Genomic DNA, 16,414 nt, shown 5'->3' with positions numbered 1-16,414 from the left:
AGTGCGGGTTTTTGGGATGACCTCTCAATCAGCCAATAACAGCGGGTCCCCAGGACTGGAGCTGAGAATCACCGCCTCATTATTGGATGATTGAGAAGTTCTCTGTGACAGTAACTCTTTAAGCTCTTTGAGATTGATCCCGTTCTAGAAAGTGTGTATGTAAGCAAGGGTCAAATTCAGGTTCATTTTAACCAAATTTTCCATTTCATTCATGAAACGGTGTTCTTCGGACAAAAATCACAAATGAAAACCAATACTGTTTATACCGTTTATATTAATATGAATACACTTATTCACAGTTTGAAGACAGTACCCCTCCCAAAAACATCCCTGCTGGTGGTTACATACCGACCCTCCCCCACCCCCTCTGACTAAACTGAAGACCCTTCAAGACTCTCCACAGCTTTTGAGGCAAATAACTGCAGTAGTGTGACCCCCATCAACCAGGCCTGTGTATTCGGGGGGGTCAATGAGAAAACGGCGGAAGCCATCTTGGCCCAGTTCATGTTGTGCGAAGATCTCTGCATCTGTAAGGAAGAAGGAGCACAATCAGAGTGGGGGGGGCTAATCGGCATGCAGACCCACAGCCGGACCCCGGCATGGCAAGGTGGTGGCACAGACTCTTTCTGAATCCACTCACTTGCTTCTGTGACTAATGCGCTCTGCCATTGACCCCACCCTTCCAACCGCAAGCCAGCATGTGCACTACCAGCCCCCGCATCCAGGGGGAGCACTTCCCACACCGGGGAAAATGGTCTGTTTATGCAGGTACTGAAGAGAGCTGAGTCCAGCGAGATAGCAAGGTTGAGCAGCCGAGGAAGGGACCGGTCCTGGCCACTGGAGCGCCAGGAAGCCAGATTATCCACAGCGCGTGTTTGCCGATGATAACGAGATTGGAAAAAACCAGCCTAATCCTGGTGCAGAGAGGAGGAGAGGCCAGCGGGATGGGGTGGGAAGAGCATACAAAGGTGTGCGATGGAGGGAACAGACGGGCTAGAACACAGAGAGAGACGGAGGTAAAGATGTAGAGAGGAGTCGGGCGGGGGGGTGATAAATTGCAGAAACAGGGGCACTTGAGCATAAAATTAGATTTTACAAATGTGTTGTTTCCTGACAGTTATTTGACAGAAAAGATATTAAACCATTAGAGGCTATATGTGTATTACTAATGATATCAAATAAATAAGAGCAGGTCACGTCTTCACGGCGGAGGGAGCCGACACGCGATGGCTGAGCAGCAGATCCAGGGGAAAAGAGCTCCATCGTAGCAAGGGCCACGTTTCCGTTACTTTAGATATAGGGACCGTCAGAAAATGCAATTTATATGATAATATGAAACATTTAAAGCTCTAATTTATTGCATGTGCCCTTTAGGGTTTTCCAGGTGTAGTGGGAAGACGGTGAAATGTGGAACACGATTTTTCGCGGTCGAACGCACTGAAAATCGCAGTAGACTTTTAGGACAATCCCTCATTGCATTTCTGTCATTAGAGTTTTCAACCAACAACATCTTTGATTTAGGATGTCTGATGTGCTGCTTATCTGTTTTAATCTTACATTTTAGTCAAAATCTTTAGTTTGAGTGACGAAAACATGTCAAATAAACAGCGGAATATCAAAAGCATGAATGCCACGGAGCTGATAATCAGGGAATTATATTAAATAATTATACAGCGAGAATATCGCACTGATTTCGGAAACGTGAGGAACTGCTAACATGGTGTTAGCCTGCCCGTTATCAGGACGAGGGCTTGGAGAAGGTTGCTGGGTCAAGTCCCTTAGGATGATCCCAGCGGCAGTACCTTTGAGAAAAGCACTTAACCTCAATCAGTGTCGCTAATATCAGCCCGTTTCAATGGGTTAAAAAGAAGAAAAGGTACGTCACCTTGGGAGGGAAAGAAACACATTACAAAGCTGCCTAACTTTAATTTTAATATCACTCTTCTGCTCCTGCATTATGGCTGAACAAGAATGGGGAAGAGCAATAACGGAGAGAGTGAGTGATAAGAGGAGGCATTGTGTTCAGGGAGGACAGGAATAAGGTTCCACCAGAAGGGAGAGAGGGACGTACCAATACCGATAGGCAAAAGCCGGAATGCATTCTAATTAAATGTGTGATGATTTATATGCAGGGGGCAGCCTGATTTTACATGCCTGTTCTGCGTTAATCTCAAATTCAAAAAAGGCTTATATGTACCCGCGTCGAGAAGACATTTCGAATTTGGTGATCAGTGATCATGATTGATACACCACAGCGCACAACAACGAAAGGTGCCCTCTGCATTTAACCCAGATGTGACGTCGTGACATAGCAGGGGACGGCTAACTCAGTACCCATGGAGTGGTACCTTGCTGGTCAGGGATTCGCACTGGCAATCATTTAACTACCAGTGCACAACCCTAACCATTAGGCCACCTCTGTCCACTGCTGTCGTGTTTTTGTTATAAGAGGGCAGAAGATCAAGACCTACACTATTTTAAGAAGCTAGTAAGTGTATTTTCATGACAGTCATGAAGCTAATACAGAGTCGTGGAAGGAGGTCTGGCCTCCAGCTATTTAGAAGTCAGTTTAATTGGTAAATCGTGTGATACATTGATGTTTTTTTATTTAAAAGGTAGGATCAAGAGATACGTGACCGTGCTTTATTTAAATGGTGAAACCATGTAGTTGAAGACCTCTATAAGATTCAGATTCAGTTCTTTATTGTTATTGTACATGACGGTACACCGAGATTAGGACAGTCAAGTAGTATTAACAGTAACATTATTGATAAGCATATTAATAAAATGTTAAAATAAGCCTTCGTATTTCCTGACCGTCTCGAGACGTTTCCCATGACTGCACGTGACCTTGCTTTATTTGTTTGTGATTGGATCATTGTTTGTGATGCTTAGCATGTTTTCTTGTTTATTTAAAGGCACGTGGAATTGATATGCAGGAATCTATTAAATCTCCGCTGAAAAAAAACACAATAAAACAACAATGCCTCAGATTGTGAGACAGCTGCCACTTTGTCAGCTGAGACCGTAATGATATTGTCACGGTTCAGACGTGGCGCTGCTTGGCGGCACAATGGACCGTACAATCGGTTGCCAGGTGATAGATGGGTGAATTCAGCACCAAGCAGTTTCACTGCACAGGTAAAGATAGTCTTTTAAGTACCCGCTTTTCACGAGGGCCTAGAGAAAAGCAATCTGAAGTTTTGCTCTAGATGTTTTTGTTAACAGCACGATGATGGATCGTATCCCGGCAGCTACGAGACCCTCATATCTGTCCGTTGAATGACTGACCCTGTCTAGGAGCACATGGGCGGTTCACCTTCAGCTGGTGTGTTGGAGCTCTGGGATGGGAGGAAGGAATGCAGGCTTTGGTTTTTGAGTGGGAGTGGAGAGACTGGCATAGAGGAAGAGGATGAGGAGAGACGACAGCAGTGAAACGCATCGGAAAGCAAAACAGCAGAGGTGGAAATGTCCGGGTCAGAAGGTACAAATTCAGAGCAAGGTTTTGTTTTAACCAACCAGTTGAGCTTAAAGAGTTACTGTCACAGAGAACTCAGCTTGCTGGCTAAAACTAAATCTTTACATGGATTTGTAGTTTCTGGGCCTGAAGTTTCCACCTCTGCAAAATGGGTCTCAGGTACTGGGAAGGGGCAGGGTTGGGGTGAGAGGGATGGGACTGATAAAGAAAGAGTGATGTAGATGAAGGTACCTCTGCAGAACTCCATGTTAAACTGGTATGACTCAGCTTTCCCACAATCCTCAGTCATTAGCGGCACATATGTCTGCATGTCTCCATGGGCCACTTTTTTTCTGACGTGAGAATACAGCAGTTGTACCTGCTGCGAACTCTCTGAGCGAAACCGCCGGCTCCAAGGTACAACGGCAGTTCCCACCAGGGGAGCGCCGCCCTTTTGGTCAGGCGAGGCCCCTCTCGAGAACGTTTCCTGCGGGATTCACATGTCGGCAGCATGTGCGGGAGAGAGTGTCTTCGTCTGGCGAATCCGGCGCGATCGTCCCTGATTAAACACGACAGCTGTCAGGGCTTCTCGTGGTATGGGGATCCGTGAAGAAAAGATGTGGTAATTGGTGTGTTTCTCCGCGATGGGGTAAGCTCCAGAGATTAATTAAGATCTTTTGTAATGTGGGCCATTAGCAGAAAACATATTAATCGAAACCAACGCCCGACTCCCACAAATAAAAATTAAATCAAAAACGTCAGTTGTGCTTTCATGTCTAAATGGATGCATTTCACAAAGTTTAGGTTTCGAGACAGAGATGCTGCTATTTATGTTCAGTGTTAACATGCCTATTCATCTGCCTGCATATTATTTTATTATACAGGCCAAAAATGCCTATATATTTTACTTTTTAATGTGCTTTTTGCAGCTCCCCCAGAGGCAGTGGCTTTACCGGGGAACGAGCAGCTTCTCTTGTTTATTAGATTTGCTAAAGTGCTTCCGAGCTATGCACATTTTATCCTCTTAACAGTCAAATTAGTATATACTCCAGCAATTACTTAATGTTCTCTAATGAGATTTCCCATGAAGCAGCAGGATTCATTTATTTTAATGTGCCTTCTTCTCTGGAGCGTGTGCATCACTTCCCTGGGAAGAAGAGCCTTGAGCCACAAATAGACAGCTTTGCTTGGCCCTCATCTCCGCCCTCTCATCTCCGCCACAGAGCACCTTATTTTCGCCAGCCTGTCTCCCGTCATCTTCCGTTGACCAGTCCTGCTACTGCATGCCTCTTTTTGCCATTCGTCCTTATAGCTAACCATGGGATAAACAGAGAAATTATACCAACCAGTGTGTCTCAGCTCTCCAATCTACATTTTCGCTCCCTTCCGGCCCCTAACACACCTGTACCAGTTATTTGGTGTTCTTGATTGGCTGGGGGCTGGGACGAAGCAAAAATGTGGACTGCCTGGGGGTCCCTGAGACCTGGGCTGGGAAACACCGGTATAGATGGTGTGGATTTACTTTGCCATTGATTAGTCCTCCTAGTCTGACCGATTCTGCTCTATGCCTGGAGCAGTGCACAACCAGCTGTAGGAGCTCCTTACAGAATCAGGGACTAGCAGTTGGACTTGTAGATTTTTCTCATTTGTGAGGCTAATTGCTTTTCAGATTGAAATAAAATGCATCCCCCCTATAGAATTTATGAAATGTGATATGAGATTATGGTTTAAATATCTTTAGAAAAATGTAGGCTGCTTTTTTTCAGTTCCTCCCGTGATGGTGAAATTAATATGTTCTCCAGCACTAAGGGCTAACATGCAAACTGGGGTTAGCTTAATGGACACACAGACCTGCCCTTTAGATCCACTGTTGAAAGTACAGACTGGGGCAACTTGTCTGGATTTTTTTTTCTTGTGCAGTTCCTCCATTAGCAGCAACCTTCATTTCCACTTGAAAGCTGCACATTCTTTTCAGGGCAATTTTAAGCCATGCCAGTGAGCGAGGTCCTTGCGTTTGTATTTGCAGAAGATGAGCGAAGTGTCCCGCATGTCTTATTTGCCACAGACCACAGCTGGGAATGCGTCGGTTCGTATTTGAGAACTCTCCGAAATGTTCTCGCCCTGAGTCATTTCTGCTTTAGATGCTAGGACTCTCTTATGGAGTAGGAGTAGAATATAATGACCATTTTTGGATTTTTTTTTCCTCTCTCTCACTTTGCTTCCATTAAGATCTGGAACTTCAAAGCTGGTTTTTGTAATCGTCGTGGGCTCCCCCACGTTGACACTCCCTGTGACCTCTGTACCCCAGGCGGGATCTTCGAGCAGATGGAGGGTCCGGTCCCCATGGTCAGCGCAGAGGAGCAGGCCTTCAAATTCGCTGTCAACAACATCAACAGGAATAGAACGTTGTTACCCAACACCACGTTGACGTACGACATACAGAGGATAAACATCTATGACAGCTTTGAGGCTTCAAGGAAAGGTGAGCCAGGCTTGAACTGTAGACGGTTAACAATTAGCCAGAAGATTCCCCTGAAACTGTATTTTTGAGGTCGGCAAAGCTTTGTAATCTCTAACACGGTCAGTCCATCCTTCATGTCCAAAATAAATGCTTCCGCCTTCCATGTCAGAGGAGATACATTTCTGTAAGGTGGTCAACATGAGCGACACATTCTCAGGCTTACTTTCAATCAATGACTCCTACATCCAGAACTCAGGGATGTCGTCAATGACTCCAGCGGATGCCAAGATTAAATAAAAACTCACAGTAGTACTTTTGAGTGCTGCTCCTGCTTCACCCGGCACAGTGGTCTGATATCTTTTTTTGTCCACCCAATTTTAAATTTTATTAGAATTTACAATATAATGTTTACTCACCCATATCCTGTGATGGACTGGCATCCCATCCAAGGAGTCTGCCTGCCTTTTGTGGTTGGGAGTAGAGATGCTGTAATGGGTGAGGGGGGGGGGGCAGGGTAAGATTATTCTAAGGGTCACTGACTGGCCACTGATGCCCCCCCCCCCCCCAGTTAGGGAGACAGATGGGTGGATAACCTTTGCATTGGTTGGGGTTTTCAGCATATACCAAAGACTGTTAACACAACATGTATCTCACCTGTGTTTTTGCAGTTTTGAAAGGCATGTTGGGTCAGGGAGCAACACTGTAGCCTCATACCTCAGGGTTGCTGGTTCAAATCCCACCTCAGCTCTGTTTATATTGCCCCTGGGTCACCAGAGTTTCCTCTGGGGACTGCAGTTTATAGACATGCAGCTAAATGGATTTGTATCCTGGGCATTCCCTGACTTGTATCCTTCGTTTCTGGGGAGGGGTTCTAGTGCCCCCCTAATGGAATCGCCTAAGCAATTGGACAATTCATAGAATACATGCTGTCAAGTTGTAAGATTAGTAATTTCAAATGGCAGGCATTCATTTCCCAGTGATAAATGTAGTGATCAGCCTGTGCTTAATGCTCATCAGCTTTGTATGACATCAGCAGCATGTTTATGTATTTTATTATTGCAGGAATGAAGCAGACTTGATCCCGTTGCTGTGGAAATGGTTGCCATGGCACATTGGAGCTAGCATGTTGTGAATCTGCTTCGCAGCCTAGAGTTTGCTACTTCCTGCGGTTGGTCCTGTGGTCCATGCCTTCTCCTCTTCCCACAGCCTGCGACCAGCTGTCATTGGGCGTCGTGGCCATATTCGGGCCCTCCCACAGCTCGTCCTCGAACGCTGTCCAGTCCATTTGCAATGCGCTGGAGGTGCCGCACATCCAGGTGCGGTGGAAGCACCACCCTATGGACAACAGGGACACATTCTACGCCAACCTCTACCCTGACACTACTCCTCGCTGAGCTACGCACTCCTGGACCTCGTCCAGTTCCTCAAATGGAAAACGGCCACCGTCGTCTATGACGACAGCACAGGTGGGAAATCTCAAAGTTTGATTCAGCTGCGCTAATTATTCCTGGCTAGTTTGTGAGGTAGTAGAGTCGTACACATGACAGTGAAATAACGCTGTTAGACTTGCTGGAAACTCCAAAAAAAAATCTTTCCAGGTCTTTCAGGCTTTTGCAGTATCCAGATTGCCAAGCTATACATGATGGAGGAAACCATTGTCCCTGTACACATCATTTATTTTATGGTGACTCTTTTCTGAGGAAATTTTCGGCAATCGCCTCTAAGTCGCCTGATGTTATGATTGACTTTGAGGACGTCCTTAGCAGGGCAGTGTAGAGCTGGAGGAGAGGTGAGGGTCCAAACCTCATTGATCTTATTCTTGATACATTTTAAATTACACAGCCTGACAGAAGTTCTGCTCTCTTTTGTGACCCGAACCACTTCCTCTCTTAGTAGCTTCGTGCGGGAGGCATGCAGATCTTGCAATAGGCAATGAATGGAGACAAAAGTAACCTTCCCTTCTTAATATGACAGCTTTTACCATGATTGGATAGCGGTTTTACCATTGCCATTGGCAACCGAGACGGCGGGCTTGGGTCACCTCAGAAAAACTTGTGTAATTTTCGTCAAGAAGATTGCATCTTTAATTAACTCGGAAGTGTATTTATCTTTCAGTTGGAGCAATAAAATGTGATCTTAAAATGAAAATGTGGGGCTGGAATAAAATGGTGTGGGTGGGGTGGGGGGGTGGGAGGAGGTGAATCATCATATGCTAAGTTAGCTTTATCTCTGCTAAGTAGCATTAGCGCTGCTAAGTTAGCATTAGCGCTCCTGAATTAGTGTTAGCTTTGCTTGTAGTTGTACTGTGACGCTCTCTGGGTGAATGTGGCGGCCGGGGATGTGACTGTGTTTGTGTTGCGCTAAGTTAGCATTAGCTTTCTGACGTTTGTTCCCTAAAGGTCTTATTAGACTACAGGAACTGATAATGGCCCCCTCCAGGTACAACATCAGGTTAAAAATCCGACAGCTCCCGCTGGATACGGATGACACGCGGCCCGCTGCTCAAGGAGATGAAACGTGGGAGGGAGTTCCGCATCATCTTCGACTGCAGCCACGTCATGGCTGCGCAGATACTCAAGCAGGTGAGAGCTGCGCTCCGTCACCTGGCCTATTATGGCTGCTATGCTTTGCTGACCAATTAGAAGCACGTATGCTGGAGGTCTCCACAGCTCGCCTGGCTGGGGGAACTCTGTAGCAGTCGTTAATGACATTTCGCTGGATTAAACTGTGAGATCCTATGAGTTCAGTACGTCAGAGTACACTTTGGGGGGGGGGGGGGCTGTTGTTGACCTTGAACCCTCAGATTTGTTTTTTCTCCCAACTTTATACTAGTTTTTGGATTCACTCATCTCTTTTTCTTTCTTTCTTTCTTTCTTTCTTTCTTTTCTTTCTTTCTTTCTTTCTCCCCTGTATTGTGTACTATTCGGTATATATAATAGGCATGCATTACAAAACATCAGGTGCCTCGGCCAATCCTGTTATGAAAGGCACTATATACAGATAATCTGAATTGAATTTCAATGTGATGAAGAGAAAACGGCAAATCCTCAGAGGCTGTAGGTGCCTCAGAGGCTGTTGTGCCTCAGAGGCTGTTGGTGCCCTTGAGGGAAGGTCAAAGCCCTTGGGGAGAGCAGGGACTCTGAAGGTCCCTGGTTATTTATGCTCTAGCATGTCTGCCATCATCCAAGCACTGATTGCTGAACACCAGCTGTGAATATACATCCCTTAAAATGCATTTTTATATTTATGTTTGGAACTGCGGCATGGTGGTGCAGTGGTTAGCACTGTTGCCTCACACCTCTGGGACCCGGGTTCGAGTCTCCGATCGGGTCACATGTGTGCGGAGTTTGCATGTTCTCCCCATGTCGTCGTGGGGTTTCCTCCGGGTACTCCGGTTTCCCCCCACAGTCCAAAAACATGCTGAGGCTAATTGGAGTTGCTAAATTGCCCGTAGGAGTGCATGTGTGAGTGAATGGTGTGTGAGTGTGCCCTGTGATGGGCTGGCCCCCCATCCTGGGTTGTTCCCTGCCTTGTGCCCCCCTGCCTCGTGCCCATAGGCTCCGGACCCCCCATGTCCCAGTAGGGTAAGCGGTTTGGAAAATGGATGGATGGATGGATGGATGTTTGGAACTGTTTGTATGGTAAAAATGATATGTGCCCCCCCCTCCTCCCCTCCCTTATCACACTTGTGGTGTGACAGCATGGCCGCAAATGAGCAGCTGGGCCGAGCACTGTGTGACACAGACGGGAGCCCCTCCCCCCCCCCCCCCCCCGGTTAGCGCCACTCTCGGTTAGTGCCCCCCCCCCCCCCCCCGGTTAGTGCCGCCCCCGGTTAGTGCCCCCCCCCCCCAGGTTAGTGCCGCCCCCGGTTAGTGCCCCCCCCCCCCCAGGTTAGTGCCGCCCCCGGTTAGTGCCCCCCCCCCCCCCCAGGTTAGTGCCGCCCCCGGTTAGTGCCCCCCCCCCCCCCCAGGTTAGTGCCGCCCCCGGTTAGTGCCCCCCCCCCCGGTTAGTGCCGCCCCCGGTTAGTGCCCCCCCCCCGGTTAGTGCCGCCCCCGGTTAGTGCCCCCCCCCTGGTTAGTGCCGCGCCCCCCGGTTAGTGCCCCCCCCCCGGTTAGTGCCCCCCCCCCCCAGGTTAGTGCCCCCCCCCCCCCCCCCAGGTTAGTGCCCCCCCCCCCCCAGGTTAGTGCCGCCCCCGATTATTATGGCTGTAATCAGCCTCGCTGCTTATTGACCCCTCAGGAGCCCGAGGCTCACGTTCTGACGCCTCACCTCTGCACACCGACCTGGCTGTCAGGACAGATATGTCCACCTTGCTCTCCTGCCGCCCCCCCCGATCCTTCACTGTCCCAGCATGCCCTCTGTGGCTGTCACTGCCCCGCTTCTCGCCGGGCCCCCCGCCAGCTGCACTGTGCACCCGTGTGCTGTTTACCCCTGTAGTGCTTTGTGCTGCCTGTCCACTTAATCTGGGAGCGCAGCAGCTATTTCTGGGAGAGCAGCGGCGGACATGAGCGTGGCGACGTGTGGTGTTGGCTAGCTGGGAAAGTGAAAAAATAAAGACAGTCATGAAGGGCAGGAAACCAGTGGGCGGGACCTCAGGGCGGGGCTATGAGTGCGGTCTTGGGTGCTCTTCCCATCCTTTGCGAAGTCCTTCTCCCATGAACGACGTGCTTTTCACTGTAAGATACCCCATTCCACCACAGTCAGGTGCCTTAAATCTAAAGGTCACCGAACATGTCAGTTAGTTAACATAAGTAGATTAATGCTTGGCATGAGGTTTAACATGGAGAAAAGAAGAGCTGTACAGCCCATTTGCATAACCTCAGGAGTTTAAAATGAATTATCTCCTCTATGGGTGAATAAAGCTTTTACAGGTAGCTTGACTGGAACAGCAAGGGTTAGATGATCATTGTGTCTTTTATTTAGACCAGGGATAGGCAGTCTTATCCAGAATGGGCTGCTGGGTTTTCGCTGTGCTTCTTTAATTAGATTATTAATGAAAGGGCTGATTGGCTGAAGAGTCCTCACACCTGGGTTTGAACAGCTGACCTAAAGGTTACCCCAAAAACTTGCATTCATCGACACTGACCCGTTGAGGATAAAACTGGCCAACCCTGATGTAGACAGCATCCCGTTCCTGCGTCTTTTTGTTATTCACTCAGAGCCATTTTTAGCATAACCAAGGGCAGAAATGAACAGGGAAATGTCATTTGTGAGGTTACATGGGGAATAATCTGAGTTTTGGAGAAGCTGAGGACAAATGCCCTGGTGACACACGTGTGCCCATGCTTCCCATGTCCTCCTCCTGCCGCAATCATACCGGGAAGATGCGTCTTGTGCTGCTTGGTTCATGCCAAAAACAAACCTGAATTGTTAGAGCTGAGTAGGGCACTTGGCACAGATCACGCTTGGTTTTCGGTGCCGAGTGGACAGCCAGCCAGGAACAAGAAGCAGGGCTCGTGCTCCGATCGTTAAGGCTCGTTGACACCGTACAGCAGCTCTGGGGCTCTCGCAGGCTCTCTCGGTAAGATGATCAGTCAGCGTCATGGCCTACTTACCCCACTCGCTCTCCTGCGCTTCCCCCTCTACAGGCCCTGGCGATGGGGATGATGACGGAGTACTATCACTACATCTTCACAACGCTGGTAACGTACCCTCCTGCTCATGCAAATGAAACCGCGTCTGCTCTCATCTTCCCCATTTTATCGGATCACCGCTTGCGGGAGTTAAATCCAGACCGCGATTTTGACAGCGTGTGACGAAAGGATAACATAGACGCAGCCGCGATAAGCCCCCCACCCCCCCCCCCCCAAAGTCGGCGGCCTTTGAAGAGGCGGGACAAAGATACTGCGCTTACAGCAAGCAATGTCGCTGTTTGGCGTATTTTAGGCAGGAGCAGCTACCGAAAGGTGACTCCTCTGAATTTCAAAATAAATACTCTTTTTTTTTAACCTCGGTTTTGAACTTCCTGGGATTAACGGTAATATTTATTCCCTCCGCTTTTATCTCGGTGTTCCAGTATCCATTTCGAGATGCAGCACATCGACCATCCGTACGTCTGGGCCGTTGCCGCGATAACAGAGAACCTTGGCGGCTGACACCTAATTTCCTCCGCCAGCACAGGCCCGATAACGTAACCTCGTCTTTGCCGCCCGCAGTGCCAAGCCGGTTTTGCTCTGCCTATCGCCTCCATCACCTGATATCCAGCTCTAAACTTCCCTCGCCGAGCCCAAGTTGGGAGACTTTATGAACTCTCCTCTCGGAGTAGAAGCAGAGAGACCCATACACCCATTGGAGGCCTACCAGTGTTAGCCAGTAATGTCTGAGCTCATAACCTTCTGGTGGGAAATTCCGGTACTTAACTGACCTATTGCAAAAAGAGTTACACGAACAAATGATTCTGCAGTTACTGTGCACCTCATAATCTCTGTGCAGGCTTCTAAATCCTGACAAGGCTTTCCGTACCATAACCTGAGATAAATATATCCCTATTGACCCAGATGACTATTAATCCTCGTTAATTTGAAGTAGCAGAGCTCCGCAGTAACGATGACCGAATCACTTCCTTTTATGTTTACACGTTAATTTTTTCAGCAACTATGAATACTGATGAGCGTAGTTGCTGCCGATGGCATGAACAATGCATGAATTAGATACAGTAATTTACAAAGGTCCTCAGAGGACGGGGGTGGGGCGTGGAGGTCCTGGGGGGGGGCGGGGTCAGCTGATGCAGCCTTTCATGTAGCTCATGTAGCTGCGCACCCAATGGAATGAAAGGAGACTTCTGCCTCTCGGCACCTGGCCATATACACAGATCCAGGATCCCGGCCTCGTCTGTAACCATGTTGCTCATCGTTTTCCCCTCTCATTCCTCTCCTCCATCTCGCTAAACGTAAAACCCAAACAAAGCCCTGTCCTGCCCTAAGATCAAGCCTTAAAGACCCGTTTCCTGTTTACAAAACATAGCACATTTCTGCAAAATACTTTCTGGGGGGGGGCTTGTTCTGCCCCTACTCCCCAAAACAGTTAGCTATAAAACTATTAAATATTAGAAATTATAAAATCTGTTTTACAAAGTCAAAGACACTACTGTATGACTCAATCAGATCAGAAGAACAGACAGAGACCTCATTGAATAAATTACAATAACAGAGACCGTAACACATTAAACGCTCATCCATTGAGTATCAACTGAATCACAATGTGTAAGACAAATTTAACATAGATAGCATAGACGATAGATAACATTACAGAGGGGCACATTCCAATCAATAAAACAATTTATTATCATTAGAATGTTTTCCTCCATGCATTTTTGATAGAAAGAGAATCTGTGTAGCACGACTATGCGTTTATTACACTATGCGTACCACAAAAAGCACAAGGGTATAAAAAGTGCGCCAAAAAAGAGATACATTTAAAATTTGTCTCCATTCAGTTTCAACCAATCACCAACTTACAAACCAATAAACGGCCAATAAAGAGTCCCTTCTAAAAGATATAATTAAAGAAAGGGTCCTCTGGTCACTCGGCGCCCCTAAGCTGCAGCCCAGGCGAGTCTCTTCATTATTCTGCCCCTGCATTACTGACTCGTCAATTATTTTGCGTTTGAAACTAAACGTATTTGGAATAATTACGTGGGAGAAACTTCAGCTTTGGTCCCTCCTTCTGCACTTGCAAACATCCTCTGTTTAGCTGAAAGTACGAACATAGAAATTACTAATTTTATTAACGGAGTGTTTATTTAGAGAGGAGAAAAAACACACAAGGATATAAAAAGATTATATGTCCATAAGTGCCGATTAATTATTCCTTCCTGCGGTTAACGCGTCAGAAAGCATCTACATTACCACGTTTTCACTAGACGGTACGTTAATGGAGTAGCAGGGACACATGAGCACTCTGAGTCTGGGAGAAGGGAAGGATGTCCGTGTGGAATAAGGAGAAGTGCACGTTCTGAAGCTTTTTATAACACACCCAGTGGGGTGCTAATTAAATATCCTGCCCCACCCGTTCGGAGAGACTTTAAAAACATCTATTTCAGAGACGCCGTGCTGATACCTATCTCTCCATCTGTGCCGGGGGTGTCTTCAGCATCGTTTCGGTAGTGGCTCTGACAGAGAGGCACTGCAATCCTTTTGGACGGTCCCATCTGTGGGCAGGCCCCGAAGGGGGCGGACATAAAGCTGGCATTGTGGCCACTAATCCCTGGTCGTATTATTTAGTGATCTCATCGCTTGGTTAGGACCCAGTTTAGGGCCTCATCAGGCACTTGTCTACGTTTTATGGACTGCAGATATAATTTCTCAGGGTATATAGCCTTGTCCTCTTTGCTGGTCACCTCCTATCATTGTGTTTGTGCCCGTTGCTGTCTCTCTCGGTGACAATAGACGTTGATCACCGGCCACCCGCTAATCGAGATCTTCTTGTCTCCTACCCTAAAGGATCTCTTTGCTCTGGATCTTGAGCCATACCGCTACTGCGGGGTGAACATGACCGGCTTCCGCATCCTGAACGTGGAGAACCCTCAGGTGGCCTCCATTGTGGAGAAGTGGTCGACGGAGAGGCTGCAGGCAGCCCCGAAGCCGGAGTCGGGCCTCCTGGACGGGATCATGACGGTATGGGTTTGTTTTCCTGTTTTCTTTTCCCCTTTCGTCTGGCCTTTGCGGAGAGGTGCAGTTCATACCGTGCGTCTTAGTGGACGCCTGTTTGCTCGGCCGTGAGTTCCCATCGATCCACGTTTTATTTGCTCACCTTTTTCGGCGGAGGGAACCGCGCCGGCAGGCTGGCAGAAATCCAATCAGCACAAATTCCAATGCTGATGCCCAAATAACAAGGAAAGCCTCGCTGGGGTGTTTGCTAAATAAGAGCATAGCCCATCCCGACTCAAGGAGCGCAGACACGTAAATTGGAGTTTAATACCCATTTAGAAATTAATTTGTTAATAAATTGTGCCTAAAAACCAAGAAGGGGCTCTGTTTTTTGTCGTAAGCAGCCTAACGGGTTTCAGTACCACAGTACTGAAGGCTTTTTAGGACTTAAATTAAGCAGTTGAATAGTGAAACATTCCTGTCTTTTCACATCACACTAATATATATATATATATATATATATATATATATATATATGTGTGTGTGTGTGTGTGTGTGTGTGTGTGTGTGTGTGTATGTATCCCACAACTGATTTGCTACTACCTACCTGGCTCTACAACTTTTTCATTTTTCTGCTATGCAGAGATGGCAGAATCTCTGAATGCAGTATTTTTTTTTACACAGCTGCCAGGATAATTTATGGCCGCAGTGTTTAATTGGTTCAGACTCCCCCTAATACAGCGGAGACGCACAGGCTTCTGATTTTGTGTTGCTAAAGGCTGAGAGCTGCCTTCTGTGAAAGGGAATCATGAAACCGGACGGGCTATTTAAATTACCCCTCTGCTCCTGGTGATATTTTTCTTGGAAAAACAGCATCCAGAACTCATCCATTCGTAGGGTGTGGCAATTATTTTCGAATCCATCAGCTGTCCGACTGCTTGGCCTGCGATGGGGCTCAGTCACGCAACACCATAACGAGGGGGGGGGGCCTTATGGGCAAGCGAAAGGGCTGAACTGCGTTGACAAATTGTTCTTGCAGCAATTGGCATTTAGCAGCATTTATTAGTAACAGGCGGTGAGCAATTAAAATGGATCACATTTAGATGCATTACCACAATTCATTGTGGTTTCAAACTCAACCTTTCTTCCTTTTGGCAGCTTTTATTAGGGATTTCAGAGCATCTTCTCCTGCTGTAGTTCACAAGTGATGCAGTAAGAGCGTATCCATGTAGCTTGGATTCTCCAGCATCTCAGTCTGAGAAAATGCTCCTCATGGCAGATGCCAGCTTCAGCAGATGCTGAATTGACCGCGTGTCTGTGCTTTATTGGGTTGATTGACCCTGTGCCTCACTGCTTCCCTTCATTCCAGACAGACGCGGCTCTGACGTATGACGCAGTCCACGTGGTGTCCGTCTCCTACCAGCACGCGCCTCAGATGACCGTCAACTCATTGCAGTGCCACCGTCACAAGCCCTGGAGGTTCGGGGGACGGTTCATGAGTTTCATCAAGGAGGTACTGAAGGCCGGCATGCCTGGGGGGGAGCGGGGAGTCCGAGCACAGGGTCCGAGTGGAGGATCCAGGCAGGTCGCAGTCTCTGTCCACTTGACCTGTTCCAAACCGACGTCCTTCACAATATGAGAATACATTAGTGACTCCAGACTTTTCTCCTGGGGGGGTGTAAGGTGAGAGAGCCCAACCAATCACTAATCCAGATAAATAAATAGCCAAAAAAATCTATACATACATTTACAATACATTGATATTTATTACACATGGATTCTAACCTAAGCATTAAACCTTAAACATTAAAAAATATTGAAATTTTATTGAACTCGGTATGTTAAAATAGTATTTTCATCTGACCAGTAGGGGCTGCAATTGCACCCGTACATCCCTAGTAAAATCGC

The 16,414-nt window shown here is 47.4% G+C and overlaps 1 protein-coding gene across 1 annotated transcript in view; it reads left to right on the top strand.

Annotated features, from left to right (window-relative positions):
* Positions 1-16,414, top strand: part of grik3 (glutamate ionotropic receptor kainate type subunit 3) — an 83,255-nt gene that overhangs the window by 34,052 nt on the left and 32,789 nt on the right. Inside the window, 8 exon segments of the mRNA XM_049024937.1 lie at positions 5,766-5,939; positions 7,125-7,297; positions 7,300-7,384; positions 8,318-8,412; positions 8,414-8,500; positions 11,507-11,560; positions 14,360-14,533; positions 15,876-16,019. Coding sequence (XP_048880894.1) covers positions 5,766-5,939; positions 7,125-7,297; positions 7,300-7,384; positions 8,318-8,412; positions 8,414-8,500; positions 11,507-11,560; positions 14,360-14,533; positions 15,876-16,019 — 986 coding nt within the window.

Source organism: Brienomyrus brachyistius, chromosome 9 (genome assembly GCF_023856365.1).
Source record: "Brienomyrus brachyistius isolate T26 chromosome 9, BBRACH_0.4, whole genome shotgun sequence".
Lineage (NCBI taxonomy): Eukaryota > Metazoa > Chordata > Actinopteri > Osteoglossiformes > Mormyridae > Brienomyrus > Brienomyrus brachyistius.
Note: the sequence above shows the minus strand (reverse complement) of the source record. Positions and strands in the feature narration are given on the sequence as shown.